General features: G+C 41.7%; 1 protein-coding gene across 6 annotated transcripts in view; it reads left to right on the top strand.

The window, feature by feature from the left end:
- The window catches only part of WBP1L (WW domain binding protein 1 like), a 58,352-nt gene that overhangs the window by 10,859 nt on the left and 21,433 nt on the right, over positions 1-26,060 (top strand). Inside the window, exons 1-2 of one of the 6 annotated variants that reach the window (XM_058421637.1) lie at positions 22,550-22,568; positions 22,973-23,100. The exons of 2 other annotated variants lie outside the window; for them this stretch is intronic. In XM_058421637.1, coding sequence (XP_058277620.1) covers positions 23,074-23,100 — 27 coding nt within the window. In that variant the 5' untranslated portion in view covers positions 22,550-22,568; positions 22,973-23,073. Of the gene's footprint in view, positions 1-5,798; positions 5,946-21,992; positions 22,569-22,764; positions 23,101-26,060 lie in introns of those variants that run through there. 3 more of the 6 variants (XM_040071877.2, XM_040071873.1, XM_040071876.2) reach the window with 3 other exon arrangements.

Genomic DNA, 26,060 nt, shown 5'->3' on the forward strand with positions numbered 1-26,060 from the left:
GAACCCAAACTGGCAGTGCACACTGTTTTTACAGCTGCATTTTGGCTTCTGGATGCTTTGTACAGGGTAGTCTCTTTTCTAGGCTTTTGAACTGCATATCAAAATCTTCAGATGGCCACGAACCACAAGAGCCTGGCATGTATACCTTGGGAGTGAAAGAGAGAGGGAGCCCAGGGGCAGGTTGCCAGCAGATCCTGAACATTGTGGGATGCTCTTGGGCTGGGCAGGCAGAGAAATGACTTCCAATTGCCCATGAGATGTCCTGGACGTCATCACGAAAGCTTGCCTTGCTTTCTTTGGCACCAGGAATTTGACTGCCCAGCTGCTGGGAAGGCTCAGACATCTGTGTTGAGATCTTTACAGGGTGAGATACCCAACCTTTCTGCAAAGAGTAAGATCATCTCATGTGTCTAAGGAGGACATTTTATATGTGCACACTGAAATGACATCCTTAATTTCCAAACAAGTGTGTGTCTTGCACTCTTGCTGTTTTACATTTCACCTTTCATTTGGTGATGAAATGAGGATTCTAGTTTAACTTGCTAGTTCTTTAGTGCTAACCTGTCTTCTCCCCAAGTGTGTGGGCTCTCCATGGAGCAGAAGTCTTTCAGATGATCCTTGTCCTTCCACAAAGACGGAGCAGGCTGTTTCTGCGTAGGTGGTGGGTGTTCGTTCTTACGTTTATTGCTCTCATTAAAGTGAGAGCTTGTTCAGTTTGTGTCAATAACACCTTTGATCCTCTTATATAAAAGGAACACTGGGTGTCCTGCAGAAAAGACCTCTTCAATGTGCTTCTACATGATGGTAATAAGGGTTCATAAATCCATACTGGACTGGAGACCAAGTACAGTTCTCTGTATTGTATTCTGCAGCACACACAATTTATTCTGAGCTGATTGACCTCATGTGGACTTGTGCCTCTGTAAGTAGCAGCTAAAATCAGTGGTCTGAGCACTAATCTTCAAGTTGTGGACAGTAGGTTATTTAGTGAGAATGCTCCACAAGTCTCTTGCTGCAGCATTTTCAATCAAAAAGGTCACTTTCATGAGTTTGTGCACAGCTGAATTTAATGTTCTTTCTCAGCAAGGCAGGCCACATCGGAGAGTGCATAATTATAATAAATACAACTTTGTTCTCAGCTGAAAAATCCATCTGAAATAAATTTTTCCAGCCCTTCCAAGAAATGCTTTTAGTAAGATAAATAAAAGCAATTCTTGCCGATTGCACATTCATTCAGCAGGAATGTTGGTGGGTGTAGGGTGCCTCCACTTAAGTCACTCATCACAGTGCCTTCTGGGCTCAGTCATATTCAATAGCTGGCTAAGGATAGCACTTGCAAATTGGGTTTCTTGCAAACCAATTAAACCCAAGTTCATTATTTCTTACTTGGTTTGAATCCTGGTTATTATTTAGAGTAAAATTGTTCTTAGCAACGAGTACAGAGAGTTCAGTTAGACTCTCAACTCAGACAAACTTTAAACAATGCTTTGATAGGTGCATCTGGTTTTTGGGATATGCATGTATTTATACAAGCTTTTGTGGCTTATTTTCTGGTTGGCACTTCTGTGTAGTCAGAGAAGATTTGTTTTCTTCTGTGTTCTGTTTCGCAACAGTGGAAATACTGAAAAAGTCTTAGCCTAAATATGGAAGGAAAACTAGGAGTTGTTCTTTTCCTCCAAAACTTCTAAGCAAGTACTTTAAAAAAATCCCCTCTTTGCTTTCATCTTTGAAGAGACTGAGGCAGGGTGTGAACTGTCCTATCTTCTATTTCTTTTATTTTTTGTGTAAGTGTAGCAAAGAGGCTCTGCTAGTTGACTGGGATAGTGCTACTGGTGGAAGCTGAATTTTCGCATAGTTCTCCTGGGTTCATGTGCAGGTCTGGTTACCTTTGAGGTTTCAGAGGGGCTCTGCAGGGTGGTCCTTAAATGTCTTCTTGCTTTCCTTGCAGAGACTCTAGATAAGCAGTTTCTAAACTGCTCCACTCAAAAAGCTACCACAACTTTAGGAACTACCTCGTTCCCAATTATTCCTACTGTTGTACAGTTGGTTGTTGCTGCAAGGTCACTCTTCTGCAGAACTCTGCTGGGATCTATGAGACTGCGAGGTAGAAGAGACTCACATGGCAGTGTCAGTTGTAAATGAAAGGTGACACAGTCATTCTGCCCTTGCCCTGAATTTGGACAGCCCTGTGCTGTACTGCTGGGCATGAAGACCTAGCTGCATGTAAGCTGTGGTATTTGGTACCTGGCATTTGTCTTGTCCTGTTTTCTTTTCACTTTGGAGAGAGGGAAGCATGGAGGCCTTTCTAAAGGAAAGAAGAGCCTGATATCTAGGAAAGGAGAGACTGTTGACTGCAAAGAGAGAAACCAGAGGGATGTGACTGAAATCTGAGTACTCTGACTTCATTAAATGCAAGTGATAGTCCTGCACCTGAGGATGTAGGGTGGAAACTCGAATTAACTTTCGTTCACCTTCTGTGTGCTGAATTAGATAGTCATCTCTCAATGACTTGGTATCTCTTCAAGCCCCAGTGGGTTTCCATTGACACCAGAGAATGATCAAAGGGGAAATGTGCTCTCTCTTACTAGACTGGACTTGTGCCTTATGGTCACATTCATTTAATATCGATTGAGAGCAGATTTAATCAGCACTTAGATCATGATGGTCTGCCTTTTTTTCTCAAGGTATTATTTTCTCTCCTTACCTGTCCACTTTATTCCCCTGCCTTCCTTTTCCTGATGCAAGTTTGTGTTCTCTATTTTATCTGTTGAAGCCGTCAGGACTTGAATACTTGGAACTTGCTAATGAAGCTTGCTTGGCAGTGAGAAGCCATGGGAAGCTCACTTAAACTAATTGTTGTTTTAGGATCTCTCCAGGCACCCTGACCCTATGAGCAGACATGGTTTATTTTAGAAAGATTGTCTTAAGTTAGAAAATCAACTCTTGTTCAAAAATGAAAACACACATTGATCAAAACCTGAATTTCATGTGGGTTGTGTAAACATGTAATTTGGGTTAGATCTGGGCATTGGAAAATATGCGAAACTGTTGTCCAGGAAGTTCCAGTGCAAGAAACGTGGGGAACTTCAGAAAGTCACATTAACTGTCTCCTTGGGGAATTGCCTCAGAAATCCTGACCTCTGCATTTCTGCCATTTGTGTGACGCTAGTGGAGATGATCACTTGAGCAGTTGCAACATTCTTGTATATATGAGTTTGAACGACATTATGAACTGTGGAAAGAATAATGCTGTGCTTCCCAAATCGCCCCCCAGAGACTCTCCCTCTGCCCCTGCACATGAGCAGTTGCTTTATTGTCAAAGCACTCTGCTTCCATCAATGCCATGTTTCCTATGGTCAAATCACAGAAACCTTTTTCTAGGTGTCCATGCACTTGAATTTCTAAGGGTGATGCCTGTGGTGCTCTCTGACATCTCTACTCTTTGCCAAGACACCATCCAGTGTGTAAGGTTTTGGGCTGACACATATCCTGTTCCTATCCCCATCTGCTAAAGGTTTCCTGTGCAAGATGTTAGTTTTACTCTCCTCTTTATCAGCCCTGACAAAAGTTGTTATTTAAATGTTGCTCAATATTTTCAACATGATTTTGGGATGATTTCTAATTCCTTCAATGCCTTGTTTTGTTTTAAAATTTCTAATCTCATTTTTTATGACTAAGTTCATTTACGTGGTTTCCCCAACAAGGATTAGGGTTTACTGCTATGGGTATGTCATCCTGCCTTTGAAGCTGCTTGCTCATGCTTTCCTTGGCAAGTTCTGGCAGATGTGCTTGGGAAAAACAGAGATGGTATCTTTTTGAACCTGTAAAAGCGTTAATTGGAAGCACGTTTATGAAATCAGGTTGCTTACCCATACAGCCTTTTACTGTGATATTTTTGAATACTTCTGGAAGATTTATCACCTGCCTTTGTAATTTATATTACATTTTTCTTTCATTTCTTGAAACTATTTTAATGCTATGTGTGATACTGTAAAAACTACCTATGATAAATACCTTTCCTTGGCAAGTCCTTAATTGCGCACCTCTTGGATGCCAACTGGAGCACGTGGCTGTCTTCATGTGGATGGCTTAACAGTTTTGGCTGGTATTTTTGGGATGGCTGAGGGACTGTAGAGCAGCTGAAGCACATCTGTAGTTCCAAACCAAACCCAGGCAAAGAACTTTCATCCCCCGGCAGGCAGATCGCTGTTTGTACAGATGCTTCTTCTCAAGAGCCTTTTTGTAGGATTGGTCACACTTGTATCTGAGTTTGCATACGTGACGGGGAGAGGGGCTGATGGCTGTTCATAGGAGTATTGTTTTCCATCAGGAAGATGAAAAGATACTGCTGTTGATCAGGAGATGGCTTTGGAGATTCTCTAGTGAAATGGAGCACCTGCACACGTGCAGTACTTTTTGAAAAATGTTAAACAGCATCTCCCCTCTGCTGGGAATTGTTAATTGTGCTTTTGGCTCTATCTGCCTTGTTGGCACATGTACCATTGTGAAATTTTTACAACCAAATAAAGTATCAGAGAATGGTTCTCTTCAAGAAGCTGATAGCTGCCTTCAGCTGATGCCTCTGAAATCAGGTGAGAAGCATGTGCTTGCCTCATTGGGATCTGTACTTACCTGCACTGCCATAGCACCAGCATATTGATTCAAGGCTCCTGGACTGCAAAGAGTCTGGATAGTTCTGATAGGGTAGATGTTATGATGCCAGGCTCTGCAGATGTACATGATGCAGTTGAACAGAATGTGAAAATCTTAGTTCCTAATAAGTCGTCCCAAAGTGGATCTATTTGTGCATTATTATACAAAATGTGTCTTCATTTTTAGTAAATTTCTAAAGCCATGACAGACTATTGGGATTTGCTGTGTTTACCCCTGTCTAGTAGTGAACGCTGAGCATTGCAAGTGCTGGCTTTTGGTACAAATTCACGTGTTGTGTACTTGTAATACCAGGATCACCTAGAAACCCATAGGAATCAAGTGACTGGTATTTGTATTTTCTTGCTTGTTAAAATTGCACTAACGTAGACTCTTACTTCTGAAGATTTCATTTCTTCCCAAGGAAGTATCAGCTCCTGGGATTTAAGTATTTGCTGATGCAAATCTCTGTGATCACAGTTAAAGAACTACTGAGTGTCAGATCATTAGGTCACCAGTTCAAATGTAGTCCAAAGAGGTGAGGTAACAGGCATTTTTATACCCCTAATGCCTTTCATCAGGATTTATGTTTACTTGCTTAAACTAAAATTGGAGCATCTGCTATTCAAAATTGATTCAAGTGGAAAATAAACGCTAGAAGCAGTTCTTTCTGTAGCAAAAAATTCCTGTTTGACTTGTGTATCTGTATGTGCTTGTCAGCACACATGAAACTTTAGAAGGAATAAAGGTTGCAGAGAAATGGATGCATTTAGTTAAGTCTGGTATTTCTGGTATGCTTCTCTATGACTTTTAAATTGCAAGAGCTTTTGAATAAAATATAGGAATATACAGACTTTGAAGGCAAAGGGATTCTGAAATTCAAAATGTAATGGGAGAGTATTTTGAATGGCAACCGAAACACTTTTGGATAAAGTATTTCTGAAATTCTTCCTGGCAGCTGCTCTTCTAAAGAATGATGGTGGGTTGGCTTTTCTCTTTCTTTCTTGTTTGTTGCTTCTAGCATTCATGTCAGAATCCTCGTACAAAGCTGCACTGCTAAATCTGACCTCTAAATTCAGGTCTGCAGCCACCTCTTTCTTCCAGCCTTTTCCTGAATGTTTCCTGAGCGCTCTCTGGCTTGTTTCAGGGATCAGCTTGGCAACGTTATCAGGAGTCAATAGCTGGAGTCCTTCAGGAAAGAAGTTGAAGACGCTGAAGTATGAATTCTGGTGTCCTGGTTATTAGAATCTGTTAGCAGAGACCTCAAGACGTGAAGAAGAGAGATGTGAAACCCGGTACAAGTGTTCTTTTCTTTGTGCTCCTGAGTTGAGAAATTAGGATTTGAGCTGGCTTCCCCATCCCAAAGGCTGTTGCATAGCTTCCCATGCATCTCATGCCATGGGAGATCTCTGGTAACTTTTGTCAGTATTTTGAGGAACAAAAAGTGGGTTGTGAGGTGTGGAGACAGAAAAATTAGATATTTTATGGCATGGAAAAAAACCTGCCATTAGAACTTGAGTGATCACTGTGGCACTTTGTTATGAGGGTTCCAGTCCTGTGAGTCTGGAAGATATGTTTTCATGTGTGGTTACTCTGTAAAGAATCTTCAGTCATGTGAAGGTCTGAGTTCACTTTGGGAGAAACCATGAGATCATTCATTTTCAGTCCTGATGCCACTTATTGCTACTGTTATTGCTGGTTATCTCAGAGGCTCTTGGCAATGTATTTATGGCTTCCTACTTAGAATATTCAGTTACAATCAAGTATGTCTAAAGCATTGAGGACATATTTCTGTGTCTCTCTTGATGCTGATTTTATAAAGGCAGTATTGAAATTCTGTGTTAGCAAAGGAATACCAACCACTAAACTATTTCTGCCAGTATTTTAAATCCCTGATTACTTTTTGGCTTGTAACTGATACCAACCAGAAATGATGCATGGCTAGGAATCTTTCTAAATTATCATCCGTCTTTTTGCTGGACACCAAAAGAGGAAAGTTACTGAAGTGGAAAGAAAAGTTTTTGGTTGTTTTTTTTTTTCAGCTGAGTCATGAGAAGATTGGCAAGTTGCAAGGGAAAATTTAAATCTAGTGTTTGCTTACTGTAGTTAACAAATCCTCCTTTACAGAAAATTACTAGAGTGAATTATGCTTTCAGTCTCCTTGATACTGTGGAAGAATAAATGAAAATTGTGTTATCTTGTTTTTTAAATTTATTTTTAATATAGATATTTGGTATAGGGCAGGGATAAATAAAAGGAAGATGCTTCTTTTTACTGACAGTTCTCCAAAGACTGACCCTAAAACTATGATCATCATCAACAATTACTAGTTTTCATAAGCAGTATGATTTTGTATTTGTTTTCCCTTATTACATGCAAAGAACTAAATCAAAGAATGTCCTCTTCTGAAACCTGTGAGCCTTCAAGAGTTCTGGTTGTTTTCAGTACATATATGAATATTAATACACTGAACTAGTATGAAAAATATCAAATGAAAAATGAAACGTCAAATCTTTTGTGTAATGTAAAGTGATAGGTGTTCTCTATAAACATTAATTACTTACTCTGTTTATGATATATTAAATTCTGTTCTTTTTCTGCTAGTAGAAAAGGAAAGAATAGAAAACAGTGACTTTGCCAGATATGAAGCCCAGTACAGTTTGAGAATGGCTAATTATTTGGAATCCCAGTTATGTTTTGTATAGAGGCCATAATTTGTCTTGCACAAGAAACCTGGCTAATGTAAAAAAAAAAAAAAAAAAAAGTGTGCTCTGTCTTTTTGAAAATAAATTAAATAGATTGAAGAGGAACACATTTGTCAGTGGGAAGTAACCATAAACTTAGGAGGAGTGCAGGCATCGAGTGCAGCCGAGCAAGACTGCAGAGAATAAAGACAGAACCACTTTCCCTCACTTTTCAGGCTGTAAGTAGGACCAGAGAACACCTTTCATGAGGGTGGAGCAGGCTTTTCCATCCCCTTTGTGTGGGCAGTTTCTTCACGTAAGTCTTGGTGCCAGGCTTTCATGACACAGGCTGGGGGCTACAGGGAGTGAAACTGCAGTTGTCACCAGCCCACAGCCACAGCTCTTGCACTCCTGGTCACAGAGGAGTGTTTAGATATTAGTAGGATTTGATGTAGGTAGGTCAAATTGATCATGAGAATTTTAAGGTGTCCCTGTGCAGATTTTTGTCATGCTGCCATATGTACTTTACTGAACTAATGCATATAATGAACAACCTTTTGTGATTGCATTGATCAAGATAGAACCTTGGGTGTGTTCCTCATCCAAGGGGAGAAGTGAGGTCAGTGGGAATGAATGTTGTGCTGCAGCTTAGACTAGAAAAGAGATACTTCGGTGTCCTGGGAAGAATGAGTCTCAGACTTCTCTTGTGGGGCATCCAGTCTAACATGTCATCTTAATGTTCTGTGGGAGATGACTTTCCTGCATTCCTTTTTGGACTACCCTACTTGTTCAAGTGATGACCAGCTGCTCTGTACTTCGTCCTCTGCTTTTTCCTCTGGCAGGCAATCCTTTCTGTTGTTGCTTTCTGGTACATGCGCTCCAGCCTTGCCTGCCATCTCCTTTTGGCTCAGAATAAGCCATTGTGCGATTCCTTGTAGATGTGGTCACAGGTCCCACCCTTCAGAAAACTGGAAGCCTGATTTTAAGTCACCTCCAAGCTTTTTGGATGTGGTGCATAGCATGGAGGGCCATTTGGATGTTGGTCTTTCAGATATTTGGATATTGTGGTGTGAATTAAGGCGACCAGAAAAGCACCAGGCAGGAAAACCCTTCTGTCAGCTACATCTGCCAGTAGCCCTAGAGGAATAAAACTGACGTGTTCTCTCAACTCCTCCACCTTTCAGGTTTGATCTGCTTGTTTGTTCAATGAGTGAAGAGTATTATGTCTCAGAACATGTGCAGAAGCGGGATGGCTACATGTAGGGCTCTCAAAAACTCAGAGAAGCTGATGTTGGCATGCTTGTATTCTATACTGCCACAGTGACATCCCTGGTAAATTGATGGCAAAAGATAAAATCTTTTTTTCTCTTGCTCTTCTCCACAGTTTAACTCTTCTTATGAAGATTATCTCTTTTCAAATGATTTTAACAACATTTTTATCTTCTTGGTTTTACAAATTTGGCTGTAAAATTCTCTACTTCAAACTTGGCAAACATTGCCTTAGTATTCAAACAGTGGGGATGGGATAGTGGAAATCACTTGGCTATTGAAAAGCTACATATGGGAGAGTCACATGGAGGGTTTCAGTGTTTTACTTATAATTTTGCAAAAGCCTCTTCTCATTTGAAAAATAGAAGAGACCAAATAGTGGCTTCTGGAAAGCAAACAGATTCTTCTATGAGTATTTTTAACACAAACATTAACTTCAAAGATTGTTACACTCTTTTCTCCTTAAATACTTGTTTTTAGCCTTCAAGATGTATAACTGGTAAAGCAACATTGTGAAGAAAACTGCAACTCCTGCAGCATCTGCTCTTTTAAATTCTAATTGTGAAACCATGAGTTGCTTTGTTTTCATTTAGCAAATAAAATAGAGTTTCCAGGAAGATAACTTGATTTGCAATAAGCATACCCAGTGAACCATATGCTTTTCATGTTTGTCTTTTATTGAAGGATGAGTGTTTATTTCAAAATCTCTTTTTCAGAAGAAACCTATTTTTAACATTACTATTAAGTAATATTTAAGTAAGAATCTTTTGTGTTTTCAGATTTGGCTGTATATGTGAACAGACATTTCCAAACACAAGTCTTTGGAAGGATTTTACCAGTTAATAATGCAACCATGAGTTTTATGTCAGCTTGATTCTGAGTAATGTTTTGCTGATACCCGTGTAAGATAACTGTATTATGTGAAACTGCTTGAACAGAGCTAAAGGAGTGATAAAGTGATTTGCCCAAGAGACTTCAGCGTTCTCCCTCTGCTCACATTGCTGAACATGACTAAGTCTTTGCAGAATGACATCTAAGGTTACACTTGGAGTCATTAGGTTATAAACAGTCCATAAAATGTTTTGCATACTTCACGTTAATATGCCTCTGAAGATCAAGATTCCCTGGGGAGAAATGAGAATATGCACCAAAAACATTCTCAGTCTTGAGGTTTATCCACAGCTTCCTAGATCACTAAAGATCAACTGTCTCATGAAGACATTATTGCAGAACAAATTTTGATGCTGCTCGGAGTGTTTATATATGGGGGGAATCTACTGGGTAGCGCCCTTTCATGTTTTTGCTGACTGGCTGAGTTGTAAATTACATTTGAAAATCTTTCTGGCTCTAATTTGGTAGATTTATATGAACCTTCATGTTCAAGAATGTTTTTGAGCCCCAGGCTGTGTTGGGAAAACAACATGGTAAAAGTGTTTAGATCTTGACAGAATGTCTGAATTTGTGCTATTAAATAGATGGAGGGTTTGTTTAATTTCTGTTTGTTCTTAGTAAGGCTTAGAGGCATAGGGGTGAGTTCTTGACCTTTCTTGAAGATGCAAGAGTATCTCTGACAGACCTGACCCAACACTTTTTTTTTTATTGCCAAGAATAAATCTGTTTGTACTGTGGAAAAATGGTTGTTCCTAGACACAGTCCAAGTAAAGCTGGGTCTGTGGGGGGACTGTTGAGCTTGGGAAAACGGTCTTGTCTTTTGTTCTGGCGTTAGCGTTGGCTGCCAATACCGAATGCTTGGCATCTGCAGTGGTACAGCAGCAGCCTGTGCTCCTTGCCTGTGTGGTCAGTTGACCTAGGGCAATGCTCTGAAATAAAACAAATCCTCCAGACCACCAACTTGTCCTTCAGAAACTAATCTTATTTCAGATTCCACTGTTACTTAGTGAAATACTGGGATCTATAGACCAGGCAGGATGGCTCTGCCAGAGTGATCACATTACAGCAAGATTTGGGCTCTCAGTCAAACCCATGACTTAAGTGGCATTTCTCATACCTAAGGACGCAACTCACAAGGGACGTTCTTGGCATCTGTGTGCATTGAAATTTCTTCCAGGTCATCTAAATGAGAGGAAAGAGTGGAGGATTTGACCAAGACTCTGGTGGGAACTGCTGTAACCAGCAGACACTCCCAAGATAGCTGCAGTTCAGGGACTGTAGGAGCCATTGGTGCGTCTTCCTCCTCTTGGGAAGTCTTGGGAAGTTTAGGAATAAGTATTTTCCTTGTGTTGAGTTTTTGGAGGCCTGGCTGTTCCTCAGGGTAGTTCAAAAGCTGTCTGCAGACAATTTGACAGCGTCGCTTCACGCTAATGAAGAAGCAGCAGAGTTGTTTCCTCCAGCCTGCCTTGAAAAGGGAAGTAGAGAGGCTCAGCTGTGCAGAAACAGCTCAGAGACTTTTCCCTAAAAGAACAGCTCAAGAATACACTAGTTGCATGTATGAGAATTAACCCTTGTCCAGTGTGCTTAGTCTGACAGCAAAGCTGCTTGATTTGTCTCTGTTATGGATCTGGTTTCCAACCTGAATCCTTCAAGCACCTCTGAAGGTCTCTTTTGGTGCACGGTGGATGCGCTGAATGCCACTGGTTCTGCTGGCTTGCTTTGGTAGATGAAAATTCCTTTTCTCTAATAGGTTTTTACATTTACAAAAGATGCCTTTAGCTTTTTTGATTTGGGTTTGCTTTGAATTTCCCAAGACTTTTGGGACCTTTTTCATGGTCACTTATTTTTCCTCATGGTATCTTCGAGTCAGTGTGAGCTCAGACTGCAATAGATAGTCCACTGTATGTTGACACTTAAAACATAAAGCCATGCTGTCAGTTTATGCTGAATTCTTTCACGAATGGGGTTTATTTGGTAGAAGTTTTTTTCTAAACATTTTTCTTTCTCATGCTAGACCTGCATTTGAAAAGGATTCTGAAATTTATTCTCATCCTAAAAGATGTTAAAACCATCTACTAAATTCAGCCATCTAAAACTGAAGGAACAGTAAAGATTTTCCTGATTGTGTGATTTACTTCAGGTGTAAAAATTATATTGCAGCTAGTAAGGAACACACAAAGGCTTAGGAAAAGGTTCTGCAAAGCAGTGTTAGATATAAAAAAGGAAAAAGGTATCGATCTAAAATTTAATGAGGGAGGTAAGTGTACAATAACTCAGTAACTGATATAGACTGGAAGGGTTTGCAGCTCTTTTGGTTCTTGAGGGGAAAAAAGCCCCAAACAGGAAGTACACAAACTCCTGGCTGTAAATCTACACATATGAAAATAAGTACTAAATGTATATGGGGTCAGATCAAAGGAAAAAAATAAGAAAAAGTTAGAAAATGGTGAAGTGCTTCACTATCTATTGAAATACTAGAATAAATCCCTGAAGGTTTTATAAGCATCTCTAAGGCAACAGGAAACGAGCAGTGTGGATTTATCAGGAACAACCTCATGGGAGGGGGGCTGATGAATTTAATTTGGTTAATTCATTGGATGTTTTACAGCCCAGCCTGAGTGAGGCAGCACGTTGGTTACGGGATACTGAGTGAAGATCTGTGTTCAGGAGGGTCCATTAAGTGATGAAAATATGCTAAGGAGTGTCTGGGGTGGTGACTGGGATGCTGGAGGGATTTGTTCCGCCTCTGTGCCAACAGTTGGGGAGACAAAGAGAAAGCACTTGAGATGCAGATGGAAGGTTGTGTCTGTTTTTTAAAACAGGAAACAACTTGAAGAAATAGCCTGCAGCCTATTTCACTTTTCCTCAAATAAAAATTCGGAGTACATAGCAATGGAAAAAGTGAAATAGTCTGGGATTTTGGACCAGAAATTGAATGCAGTTCTTCCAGTAAAAAACTCGTAGTCTTTAACAGTGTAGAATTGTCCTATACGGGTATTTTGTAATACTCCACGCTAGTAAGTGATATGCACCATTTTGGATCCCACATTTTAAGATGGGCTTAAGTTTCAGACTGAGAAAACCAGTAAAACCATGATTTAATTCTTGTAGTCTAGGAAATAAAGACTTCTTTTGTCTTCTGGAAGCAGCTTATAGAGGAATGGAACAATTTTCCAGGTGAGCTAAGTTAAGAAGATCACTATTATCAGTCGTCTTGTTTCTAGTGGAGAAGAAAAAAATATTACCTTATCTTGCATTAAGGCCTGAGTTAATGGGAAAGAACATACTTATGTTTAAAGGGCAGCAAGCACAGGAGTAAATGTCCTGTTGAGGCAGTGGCTACTAAGTGATTGCAGTTGCCTTAAGAATAGGTTAGAGAAATGTTGATGCTTTGGGTCAGCAAATCATTCCCAGAGAGGTTGATAGCCTGGTGCCTCTGACTTTGCCTCTGGTTTTCAGACAGCCCTGACTTTTCAAGCCTGTGCTAAGGAACAAGTGCTGAAAGGAGGACAAGTCTGATGGTCAGTCTGTAATTAAATCCGTAACTAAACCCTGCTCACAAATGTTGCTGTCTGTCCCTAAGTTCTTTATATATTTTTACCTGGAAGATGGCTTTTCAATGGTCTAATGACTTTACAAGTTGCAGACTCTGTCTCTGAAATGAAATTGGTGGTTAGTTTTCTCACTTGTTTCCAGGAAATGAGGGTTGGTGTCCTGGTGTTCCAAAGGAGATGTTCAGAATTTCTACTCCCCAAACTACCCCCTTCAGGGGAAATACACCACTGTAGGAGCCTGTGATGTGTCAGAAGTGAGTATTTCTGAAAGCTGAAAATATTTCCTTGTCTTAGAGTTTCTTAATTCACCAGTCACCCACAGGGCTGTGAGCTCTCTGACTGCTGAGGGTGATGTATATTGTTCACCTTTTGAAGAAGAGAAGGTTTTCTGGTTTGGGGTTTGTTTTGATGCTTTTCTGGGTTTTTAAAAATTTACTGTTTTACTGTAGTTACTCTAATTAACACCGACTACTTTCCTGTAAAGAGGTAGGAGGTCAATCAGGTTTTGCTCTGTTTTGATTCTTTAATATTGATGCATACAGACTACTTGGTTTATGCTATGGGAGAATTCCAAAAGAATCAATGATTGCAGGAGTTAAAGGTCCCCGGTTTTGTGGTATAGAGCCCATACACATCTTGGAGCCAGGCCTGAGCAAGGAGAAAACAAGTGCTTCATCTTCTGTCTTTTCCTGCAGCCTGCAACCTGCAACCTTGCTGCAGAGAATTGCATGACAGAGGTAAAACCGTGTGGGTCATCTGGTCCTTCTCCTGCTCTGCACAGCCGGGGGAGCGGTCACTTGATCTGCAGTGGAATAACAAGCATTAATGGAAAAGATAGCAGTTTGGATAAGATAGTGCCTATAAAGGCAGGCTATGGTTATCAACGTTTCTTCCCAAAATAAAACTGAATTAAGCTTTTAATTACTGAACTCTCTGAAATAAGCTTATGCACACGTTTTGTGTACACTTAAGGGGAAACTACTGCAGGTACCAGGAAGGAAGGGGAGTGGGACCACAGGGTGTTGGACGTATCTGCCCTTGAAAGGGCAAAGCCTCCTGGCCAGCAGGTTTGTCACTGAAATGTAGAAACTGGCTGTGATTCCAGGTGCCACCAGTGCCTTTAATGCTTAAGCAAAGTGCAAACTGCGTAATGGCCAGGGCCGGTGCTGAAACAGGACACCGGGACATCGCTTCCTCCCAGCCGCCTGTTCCTTACATAACTTCGGGCTTCCCCGGGCGGCCCCTGGATGAGCTGAGCCCGGCGGGAGATGCTTGGGTAGCCGGTGGCAGTTCTGCTAGGCACAGAGAGAATAGCAATTAATTGTATTGAATCCAATGGCTGTAGTAGCTCAGGTGCTGACCCTATTCTGTGCTTAGGGAAAACAGCCGCAGAGAGAGAAAATGAAGCAGAGTGTAAAGCTGGTGATGGGAGGCGCTGAGTTTTTACCCTGTATGCTTGGGTTGAACCAGCTTCATCGGCACCTGGAACTGTCACCTCTGGTTCATGTACACATCATGTCTTCTGAGGGCCCCCTCAAAACATCTGCTCTCTGGTTGGCGGAGCAGCAAGGTGTGTGTGGCCTTCTGAGGAGCTTTTCTTGTTTTCATGGTAAAGATTTCAGTCAAAACAGCACCCGTTCTGTAACAGGAGAGGCTTTAAGGTATTTTGTATTTTCTTCTCTTCCAGAAATACAAGTAAACTCAGCTTGAATCTGCCCTTAACCATACACAATGCTGATTTATTCCTTACTTTTTTTTGACTCATTTTTTTTCTTCCAAGTACTTGGAGAGATCATAAGCAATGGACTAATTCAAGTTAGAAAAGACAATCTTTTGTTTAAAATGAGGTTTTCTGAGGTGTTTTTTCTGTAAAGTTGCATTTTTCAGGAAGTTTTTAACAGTGGAGTTTGAGACTGAATAGCTCTTACAGAGTTCTGTCTAGATATTTAAAGTGATGTCTTTAATACTGTTTTGCTGTGTTCTTTTAAATGCTTGTGGTATTGAGCTTTCTTAATAGTTAAAATTGTGATTTCTTTTCATTCTTCATTTTGGTTGAATGAAGAAGTATATGATCCTCAGTGCCCTTTGGTTTGGAAGAGAAGTCTTTGTGTCTTTCTGCTAGTCAGACCACCGTGCCATGTGGAGGGGCTTTCTTTCCTCGTGCTTGTGCCATGAAATGAGCCTCAGCCTACTTGCAGCCGTCCAGATGAGTCTCTTAGATAGCAGAAATCCTGTGAAGTACTGCAGATACTGCACAGCCCATTGGGTTAATTGAGAGTCTTTTAATTTTGGGAATACCGTATTATGATACACATGTATTTTCTAAGAGGAAGAAAATTCAGTTAAACCAATTGTTTGTAATTTGAGTACTGCAAACCCAGACTCCCGCAAACCAAAATTCAGTTATCAGTGGAGATGCATGGCAGGGCCTGGAATGGAAAGTCCAGGGATAGTAGTTCTTGAGGGTGTACATGTGTAGAGAGCAATTTGAGGAAATTTGCCTCACCCTATGCGATATTGCTCTGCAGTGTAACATTACCAAACCATAATGTCCAGCAGTGTGCTCAGAAAGAGGCGGCTGATTTTTTTTTTTTTTTTTTTTTTTTTTTTTTTTTTTTTTTTTTTTTTTTTTTTTTTTTTTTTTTTTTTTCCCTGAAGGATTTCCCAGAAAATCTGTTCCTCCAAGGAGTCCAAGCCATGTAGAAGTGGTGTTCTGCTGGAGAAACGTAATTCTCAGAACTTAATGAAATAATCTCTTTCTTGTAAAGCAAACTGCAGAAAACAAGACTGCTGGGATTTGAGCATAACTTTTCTGAACTTCTTCAAGATGTAAACTTATGCTCAGGAAAGGCCAACAAGCTTAAGAGAGATCTCACCAGACTATATGCATAACAGATCCTTCTAGCAAAGTTTTACCTGATGACAAAACCTTTTTAACCAATTGTTTACCTCTTGTCAGGTTAACCAGTGCACTGTTCCTGAAACAGGAGCTGAGCGGCTTCGGGCAGTCAGGTGCCCATTTGACACCACTGTTTCTGAGCAAGGTGTGGGTTTTAGATTTATAGGAAAAGCAGCAGAGGTTAACATCAAATTACTTTGTAATTTGTCATACCATCATTTCAAATCACAGGCACCTGCACATGTGATTGCCTATTACATCTGCTATCTGTTCATATCTCTGTGGGTGTTTCCCATAACCAATATGCTTGTGCATCGTATGTGAAACTGGATTTTATCTGAATATTGGCTTTTCACACTGTGGCACTTTGTGAGAGTGCAGAAGGGGCAAAGGGCAATTAACTTGCTTGGATTTAGTGTTCTTGCTTATGGTAATGTAATGCAATTTGGTTGATCCTTGACCTTCTTGTGCACTCCAGACATCTGTCGTAGGTATATCTTAGTAATAAAATATCACGAAGCCACCCTTATCTTCAACAGATTGTCTGTTCTTGTGGTAGGTTCTTTATAAATACGTTTGCAGGCTCTGAGAGTTCATTCCCTCCCTTATCTGCAGCAGGCCTTGGCCTGTGTAGCTGGGCCCAGCAGCAGCGGTGCTGCAGCCCAGAAAATTGCTTCATGTATAAAAGTATCCTTCTCTTGGAGCTTCTCTAAGTTAAGACTGTCTGCTGTATAATTGCCTATTGACTTAGCCTATTGTGAAAAAATCCATCTCCTAGGACCCCAGAAGGCATTCAGAGCAGCATTATCGCATGGAATCTAGAGGCAATAGGAGGGTAAGGAAGATGAAAACTTTAAAGTCAATCCTAGTCACCCCAGCACTAGTGTTGTTAGTTTTGGCAAATCCTTTCTCAGCAGTAAAGCCAGCTGCCATTTTGGCATCAACACAGACAGACTTGGCATGATCCCCTCTGGCATCAAAAAAATGCTTCGTGGGAGCTGGCACCAAAGCTGTGAAACAAGGGTAAGTAAGGCCCAAGGGAAACGCCAAATAGACATGAGATGAACACTAAAAATAGTGAGTTGCTGTCATTTGTAGAGAAATCAAATAGCACTTGTAAGAGTAGGGCGTCCAAGATCTCCATCAAGGTTGTGCTGGTAAGCATCTTTGGGACAAAGCATGTCTGTTATGATGTGGCCAAAGGGCACACACAGACTGTATTTTTGGTACCCACATGGTGCAAGACTCTAAAACTAGAACAGACGCTTACCGTCTTTATTCTCTGCTTAAGGGATCCTGTTACTGTCTGCAGACTCTGCCTTCTTCCCTGTCTGGAGCAGATCATCTCCTCTTGAGCCATTACCAAAGTCCTATTTGCATACATGGGCATCAGGAAGACAAGAGCTGTAGTGCCAAAAAGCAAGGAGCCAAGCTGGTGTCCCTGTACCACCCCGGATACACTTGCCCTCCTTAGACGGTCTCGTCAAATATTTAACAGCTGAATTCTCCACTGCCTCCTCCTTCTCGTCCTCCCACCAGGCTTGGAGAAAGCTGAGTAGGCTTTACGTGACTTCATTACCCACTGCAGACTAAAAGTGAAGCCTGACATATTCATTTGGGCATCTCAGGTGCCCAAAAACCTGGGAATGCTAAAGAGGCAGAATCAACCCTATCTCTTTTGAAGGACTTAGTATCACTTCTCAGTAGGGCACTTTCAACCCTTTAGTCCCTCTGTACCTCAGTGATGAAGAACTTTGAAGCTTTTTAACACCTCTGGGCTTGGATGACAGACATGGATGTTGAAGGAGTGGTCATACAAAAGTAGATGATTCACACAGACTTTGGCATTACAGTTGCATTGGTTTGGCCACAACTCTGTTGCTGTTGAGAAAAGCACCCTGGACCTGTGGCTATAATTTTCTGCTCCATGGGGAAACAGCAGTGGGAACACTGTCACTGAGGGCTGGAAACCTCAAGCTACACTTAGAAAAAACTATTTTGGTGTCAGAGTAGAGCCTGGACTTTTCATTGCCACCACTCTTCCATCAGCAGAACAGGAGAGTGGGTAGAAGTGTCTGAACAGCCTGGATGTGGTTGCTTTTACCTCTTCTGTCATATGGGTGTTGGAGAGGACTGCTCTTGGTTATGCCCTCCACAACCACCCCTTGTCTGCTCTCTGCCCTTTCCTTGAGTCTCCCTAGGGTAGCTTAATACAGAAGGCAGCTTCAGAGCAGGAGATTGCTTGTTGTACAAAAGTGCAAAGGGCAGTGCTTTACTGTTGGCATTTCTTCACCCACAAAGGAGCAGTGAAGAGGAGGACAGGCTCTCACTGAAATAGCAGATGATGGAGTGGGTAGTGGCTTCCTCTGTGGTGCACACTACTTGAGTTCAGGGCTTACACATGGCTTTTGGGTGGAGATGTGGCACATATTTGTACTTGTCTTGCTTGGCTGACAATTCTGTTTGGGATTCAGTTTGAATCGAGAATCAATTGGAATCAAGCATGAGCTGTTGCTGTTGGGGCTCTCAGTAACACTGAGAATATTTTGAAGTGCAGTCTCATGCTCCCTGGTTAACCAGTTACTCAGAGAGAAAGGTAATAGCAGTGAGGTTGAAATGCATTGTCTCTATTTGCTTAACTTACTAAGCTGCAAAAGTTCTCTGCACTTCTGAATCACTGAGCTGACAGAAGTGATGGCCTGTGGGGAAGAAGCACAGCTTCTCACCACTGCAAGCCCTTGTGCTTTGTTGCACATTAAAATTTATTGATCCATCAGTCTGGTTGCAGTGCTAGCTTGCACACCAGTTCCAAAATGTATGTTGTCTTTTCCTGAAATTATTCTTTGCTTTCTCCATCAAAGATTAAGATAGTTTGGCCTGAAAAATAGTAAATGCAATGACTCCAGTGTTCTTGTTTTGTAGTTGAAGTGCATGTGGATTGGGGGACCCACTTTACCCCATTCCTCAATAATACCGTAATAGTAGACAGAGTGAAAGATTTGTTTTGGGCCACTTTTCCCCCGAGCAAAAGAGTAGATATTCTAGGTCCTGCAGGTCCTGGGAAGTTACCAGCCTGACCTCTTCTTGGTCCTCTGGAATTTGTTGATGGCATTCTTGGTAGGCAGTGCCAATGCCGTATGTTACATGAACCCAGGACACCTGGTCCTCTCTCTGGAAAGTCATCATGTTCTTGTAATGGTATCATTAGGGTGGGGAAGGTGCCCTTCACTCTTCAGGGATCTACAAGTGCACAGGTGGGCAGGCAGAAATGCTTTATAAGCAGATTTATTGTTGCATTGCTGTTTGAGCATTGGTGATCTCCATTGGCGTCTCATGGGAGTTTTGCAGGCAAACAAGTCCCTTTAAAATATTTGCTGTCAAGCAGCCTCATGCTTCGAGTCTGACAGATTTCAGGTGCACAAAATCAATTTTTGCTTCAATTGTGTTACCATAACTGGATCTCCTCAGGGTGTGTCAAAATGAGTGCTATACCTTGCTTGGTTACCAGACCAGCTTGCAAGCATCTCCCATCAAACGTGTAAAGTAACTCTGAAATGTCCCAAACAACTTCTATCATGTGCTTCACTTGCATGTTATATTTGAAATCGTGAGGCACAGTGTGAAGGTACTGAGCAGCGTCCTTTGCTTGACATCATGTTTGGGGCAGATGGCATGTTCTGGAACAGTATTACAGACTGGTAATGCCTAGAGGCCTCTGCTCCCTCTTTTTAACTAGAAACCTGCTCACCATTATTCTGTGGTGGGATCCACGCTGACATGCCAAAAAGGGATGGTTGGTGGCTACCTAAATGGGCAAATTTTGAAAGTAATGTAGATCCCATAATCTGTCTTGGCATTACTACTGACTTTTCAGAGCCCTCAAGAGAGTCATCTGCTGAGGAACTATGTGAACAAACACACAAAACTTGTGTTTGTTTTGTTCATTTTATCTTGGATAGACGCACTCTCGTGTAGCCTTTGCAGATCTTAAATTCCAGGTTTGTATAGAGGAAGTGAACCCATGCTGAGCCTGCCTTAGAGCTGCTCTTGCTTTCATTAAAATAATTATTATTTCAGCTCTGGTTTCCCCCAAGCAGAGAGCAGTAAAAAATTAGAAGGGTTTTGGAAATGGGCGATCAACAGCTGAAGGCTTTGGGAAAAGACTTGACTTTAACAGGATAGGGAAGATTGATATCTTTTATAAGAAGATGGCTAACAGGTACAGAGTAATGAATGGGTGAGAAGATGGATGAGGACTTCTGTTCCCACTTGCTAATAATATGAAAGTCAAATTAGAAGGTGGTGAATTCATTTCTGATGAAAGAAACTATTTGTTCACGACCACTGTCTACAAAACTTACTGCCACCAGGCAGAGCTTTGGGGCGAGAACTTAGGAACTTAAAAAAAGAAGGGGGGGGCAGAAGGATACCAGTTGATACATACAAAGCAATTGCAACAATTAGGAGAGCCTAGGTGTTTTGCAGAGGTTCTAAGGGCGTTGATCTGGGTTTTACAAGGGTATGAGCTGTCTTGTCTAGTTTTTTTTTTTTTTCCTTTCTGTTCCTCTACAGGGTTTTTTCCATAGTTGCCTATAGCAGAGTTGTGGAGCATGTTACTGGCCGCTGTCACTCAGGGACTGCAAGAGAGGGTGGCTGCTCCTGCTGCAGTCAAATGTGGTAATGCCTACTTGCAAACCACCTTTTTTGTGTCAGTCTTTCCAAGATTGCTAAATTCACACATAAATTAGGATGCTTTTGCTTTTCCGCCAAGTTACTGCTTTTGATAGTCCTTCACAACCTGTCTTAGATCGAGAATGACGCTTTGCCTTTTGAGTGTGTGCTGGAGGAGAGACAGGTGATTAAAGTTAGATCCCTTCTGACAGTAGGGATTTAGAAACTGCTGCATTGGCTCAGCCCTGGGATCTGCCTAGTCCAGAGCTCTGGATAGCAACAGCCAGAATCGGATGTTTCAAAGGCCAGTGCGAGGCCACAGAACAGATTACTAAAACAGAAATCTGCCCTTTTATATCACTGGTGTTTGTCCATAGAATTGGAAAAGCAAAGGTTGAGGGTCTGTTTGATCCAATAGCACAAAAGCTGGAAAATCCCATTGCCTGGCTGATGCTAGCTAATGCTGATGTTTTGTATCCTCCAGGAAATTGCTTTGTTGCTTGTTTTCTCTTAGGGAAATCGGGGATGTGCTTACCCTTAAACAGCAGTTTTAGATGGTGCCTTTAAGTTAGTGTAAAAATAAGTAATGCTTGTGTGTAGTCTCACAGCCCAGTTGTGGAGAGGACACACGGAGTGGGGTTCTCATTTTGGAAACCACTCTGGGCTAGAGGCAGCAGTGGTGGTCACTGAGTGATTCTGGCATGTGCAAAATGGGTGTCTTTTTCTGACACTGCTGAAAGCTGTCTAGCTGTTGGGTGGCAAGGGGTGTCTGTCCTGCTTTTCTTCGTTTGTTTGTTTGTTTGTTTTTATTTTTGTTTCTTTTTTTCCCTCCTGTTTCAAATTAGCACTTGCAAGAATTTTATGTGATTTCTCTCCCTCTTCTGCAGTACTGAAATTACTATTAAAACTGCTACTAAAAAAGGCATTCAGTGAACTCACTGTGGAAAAAAGTATATTCCTTTCCTTGTCATGTATTTTAATGTGTTGGGCTCCAAAGCCAAAGAGGCCAAAAGCCAGGGGAGTTTGTCCTCTGTCAAATATCCACGGAGCTGCTGCTGGGGAATATGGGAGTGGCGATGGTGTCCCAGTCCATGTCCCCCCCTCCCCCGGACAGACGAGGACAGCTGCTGATTAAAGAGAAGCACAAAAAAAGGAGGTTGCTGAACTTTCAAAGTGGAGGTAGAAAAGGGAGTTAAATTTAGATTACCTTCTGCAGTGTCATCTTCTACACCGCTGTGGAACTTGCTGTACTCCTTGCTTGGGGGAGGACAAACAAGACATGCCATCCTGGGCACCGGGTGATAAATTTGTTTATAAGGCTTAATTGTCCCCTGGCATGAAAATGTGAAATGAGCTCAAGTAGAATGAGAAACTTTTTGACAGGGCCAGTCAGATTTTCCTTGGGGGAAAGGTGGATTTGAAACTCTTCCCATCACCTGTCTGATGCTGGAGGGGTCCAGTCCTGATCCTTCTAAAATCAGGGAAGTTGTTGGTGTTTCTTTCGAGGGACAGCTGTTATCTGGAGGAGCTGAGAGTTGAACAGTGCTGTGAGTCAGAAAAAGTGGAACTGTGGTGGCAGAAGGTGGCATGGAAGTGCTTTGGATCTGTGAAGGCTACCCAGCTCCCCAGGGTCTGGAGGTACTCGGGAAACCGTGGTGGTGGCTTCTAGGACTCCTAGACTCTAGGACTCTAGGACTTCTAGTGCTCTCCAGCAGGCAGCATCAAGTTCAGCTTTCTCCTCAGAAACAGATGAACTGTCTATTTTTGTTTAGCGAGATTTAATCATCGCCACGCTGTTGGCTCATGACATTTTTAATAGATTGCCCTCCGTTGCAGCATCCCCTTAGCAGGGAGGAGAGCACTTTTGCACGTCTGTTCCACCAGGGCTCCCTGACAGGTCCCATTGGGAGCGACCTGCCTGGTGTCACCCAGCAGCTCAGCAATCTAAAGGTTCGGGACTGCCTCTTTTTTTTTTTTTTTTTTTTTTTTTTTTTTTTTTTTTTTTTTTTTTTTTTTTTTCCCCTGGGGGCAGTTTTTTGGGTGGTGGTTTTTTGGTTTTTTTTTTTTTTTTGTGTTGGGGGTTTTTGTGTGTTTGTGCTGGGGGGTTGGTTTTGGTTTTAGTTTTTTGGTTTGAGGTGAGGGGGTTTTTTGTTTTGTGGGGTGGTTTTTGTTTTTTTTTTTTCAGAGCTGCCCGACCTGATGTCATTTCCCTCTTTCAAACACCCTGGCTGGGCTGCGTCTGAGATATGTCACAGGGAGTGGGAGGAGGAGGAGGGGGAGCCAGCGAGTGCGTGCAGTGTCCCAGGACCCTGTTTATTTAGCATTCCCAGCTGAGGAAGCCCTGGTTTAAATAGGCTCGGAGGAGCGGGCTGCCCACAGCAGATGAAGAAATGGTTGCTGTGGGGCTTTAAATTCCTGCCTTCCCATGTGCTGGCGTGGAGGATGAGCCTGCAGAATGCCTTTCCTCCTGGGTCTCAGACAGGTAACCAACCGGCTGAACTGCGGTGGGAGCTGCTTGCTCAGGTGGAGGATGTGACTGGTTATTTTTATTTTGATTTCCCCCATCTCTAAGGATATGATTTCTGACTTTCCCAAAACAGAACTGTACAATCAGCACTTCCCCACCCGTGGCGTGTGATCGGAGAGCGCAGTTGTGCGAGAGACGCTTTTTATTAGCAAGGAAGGAGCAAAACTGTGAGCCAGGGATAGAAACTTCCTTGTTGTTGTTGGAGGCTTTGCAGCAGGGAGGCTCTTTGTGTCGTGCTCCTGTGCAGCTTTTGTTTGGTTGGGTTTGAGGGTGCTTTCCACAGTCCTTAAAATGGAATTGCGTTTGCATTTCTTAAAAACATGCCAAACTTTGCACTGTTTTCTTGTACAGGCATTATTTTGTATGTAAAACTGTGGATTTTTAAAAAAGGGAAAAAAAAAAAAAAGAAAAAGAAAACCAGTAAAAAACCCACAGAAAATACCCAGAAAGAGTATTTATATATATGTGTGTGTGTGTGTGTGTCTCATCTCTAACAAAAGTCACCAAATGGAAAAAATGGCAACATGCTGTGACCCACAGCTTGGTGATTTTTTTAATTGTTTTGAGAGAGTTTGAGCTTGAACGTGAAACTTGGGATAATTTAATAGCTGGTAGTATCGAGTGGAATGAGAAATGGTAGCAACTGCCCAGCTGCTCTCTGCTGGAGGAGGTGCCAACTATGTGTTCCTAAGCTGGGGAGAGCAAACCCTTTTTTTGGTTTGGGAGGCACGTCTGTAGGGGAATCTAACTGTAAACCCTTTCCAGCACTGCTGTGATCTGTAATCCACAATAAATATATATTGAATGATATCAGAGTGCTACTTGCAATTTCTAATTTAGAATTAAGAAGTCGAGATTGGACCAACTACTTACTTTCAGTTGTTTAGCCGCGCTAAAAGACTTCAACGCGCTGCTGAGTAAACAGTGCTGTCTCTTTTTCCTTATCAGTTCAGTTTTGGTGAAACGCAGCTCTCTCCCCACCCCCACACACCCCCAGTCCAAAAGCAGTTTTACATAAGAAACTACCTCTAGCACAATGACCTTCTGTGATTGGTGCAATAACTATAAATAATAGTTCACTTGTTAGCACTCAGGGCAGGGAGACTTGCCTTAAAAACTCGGAGCTGAACCAGAGGGGGAAATTCAGGCACAAAGGCTGAATGAATGGCTTTAGGTGACTCAGACTGTAGTGAGTTGTAGCTGCCTCAAATGCTGAGATTGCTTGAGACTCATGGGTGTGTTTTTCTTTAAAGTTCGTGCTTTTAAGTAATTCACTTTGTTTTAGAGACATGTTCGGTGCGGTTGGGGTGCTGCATAAGGTGTAAAAGTAGAAGTTACGTGTAATTTGGCTTCATTTGCTGGAACAGTGAACATCTGGTTGTCTCAGTGGATGGATGGCACTTTTTTCTCTGCCGGTAACTTTTCAGCATCAATAGAGTCATTTACAGGAAGCAGGAAAAAAAGGTGTTGCCTCAAGAACACAAGAGCAAAGTTCTTGACTATTTTTATCCACTGATGAAGGATATAGTGGGAAAGAGCTGCTTGAACTTTTCTTAGTTTTAATCAGTTTTAGTCTTAAAAAAAATTAAGTATTTGTGATTGTGTCCTGCATGCAAGTACTGTTCAGAAATTTCTTTTTCCAAGGGCTGTTACTGAACAGTGCTGTTTAACTGAAAGTGTGGGAAGAATTCAGGAACATCTCATCACCTCCGTTGTTTCTTGGTTTTTACTTTGTACATTCAGACTGTAAACACTTGGCTGTCTGGGATGCCCATTGTTGTTCTCACTCAACACAAAGGATGCTGTTCCTGGGTTGCAAGTTCAGGGGAGAGGTGCTGAGTGGGGTGCCCTCCCATAAGCTGTGTGATGAGGATGGAAGGATCAGAGTGAGAGCTTTGGCTCCCCAGGACCAGCACCAGCACCCCTTGCTCTGGCCAAACACCTGGTAAAAATGAGGTGTCTGGTCGATTCTGGGTTTTTTTATTGTTGCAGTGGGGATGATATTTAAATGCCTAAAAAGCTAGGTCAGCACTATCTGACATCAGTGCAACGTGGGTGTTTAAAGCTCCCATCCAAGGAAACGTGATCGTAGAGGATCTTTGCTTTTAGTTTTAAGTGAGAATTTCCTCCTAAAGTTGGAGGTGGAAGCTCAAACACATTTACCTAGTTCACTGCATAAATTAAAAAAGATTTTTTTTTTTTTTTTTAAGATGTGAAATTCCAAACGTTTTCAGTTTTAATTTTAACTACTTGAGGTTTTCAGCATGGTCTTCTGTTAAGTGGTTTAAACCAACAAAATGCAAGATGGCCTCCTTAAAGCTGTAATTTCCTAGAAGTCTAGAAGTGTGTATCTTTAATGTGAGAGGGCTGAGGACTACAGCTGGGAAGCTTCTAGCAAGGGGTGAGGAGGTAAACATATTGTGCTTGAAACACTAATGTGTAGTTTTCAGAATCTGAAATTGAAACTTGCAATAAGCAAAAGTGAAACCAGCTCTTACTGAAATATATCAAAGTGTCCATGATTTGTGAAAGGGCAGTGTCCCTTTAAAGATAGTTGGAGTATTTCTCCAGGATAAATGGATGCAACAAACCAATTTGTTCCTCAGATAAAGGTTAATAAAACCTTGGAGGTTCTGCATCTGCTGGGGGTGAGGATGGGTCTGCTGTGGCTGATTAATCATGGTGATCTAAATATAATTCTCCTGATGCTGGCATTAGTGAAGCAATAAATGTTGTGGATTAGAATTCCCAATTTAGAGATCATTATTGTGCCTGAGACAGCTCAGAGGCATCATTCCTCCCCCACTTATTATACTTTTATGTGTTTGGATATTTGCACTTATTACACTTTTTTTTTTTTTCCCCACATTCAGCAAAACAAAATTTGTGGTGGGTGACTTGTGAAGAAGTGTCCT

Source organism: Hirundo rustica, chromosome 8, assembly GCF_015227805.2.
Source record: "Hirundo rustica isolate bHirRus1 chromosome 8, bHirRus1.pri.v3, whole genome shotgun sequence".
NCBI lineage: Eukaryota > Metazoa > Chordata > Aves > Passeriformes > Hirundinidae > Hirundo > Hirundo rustica.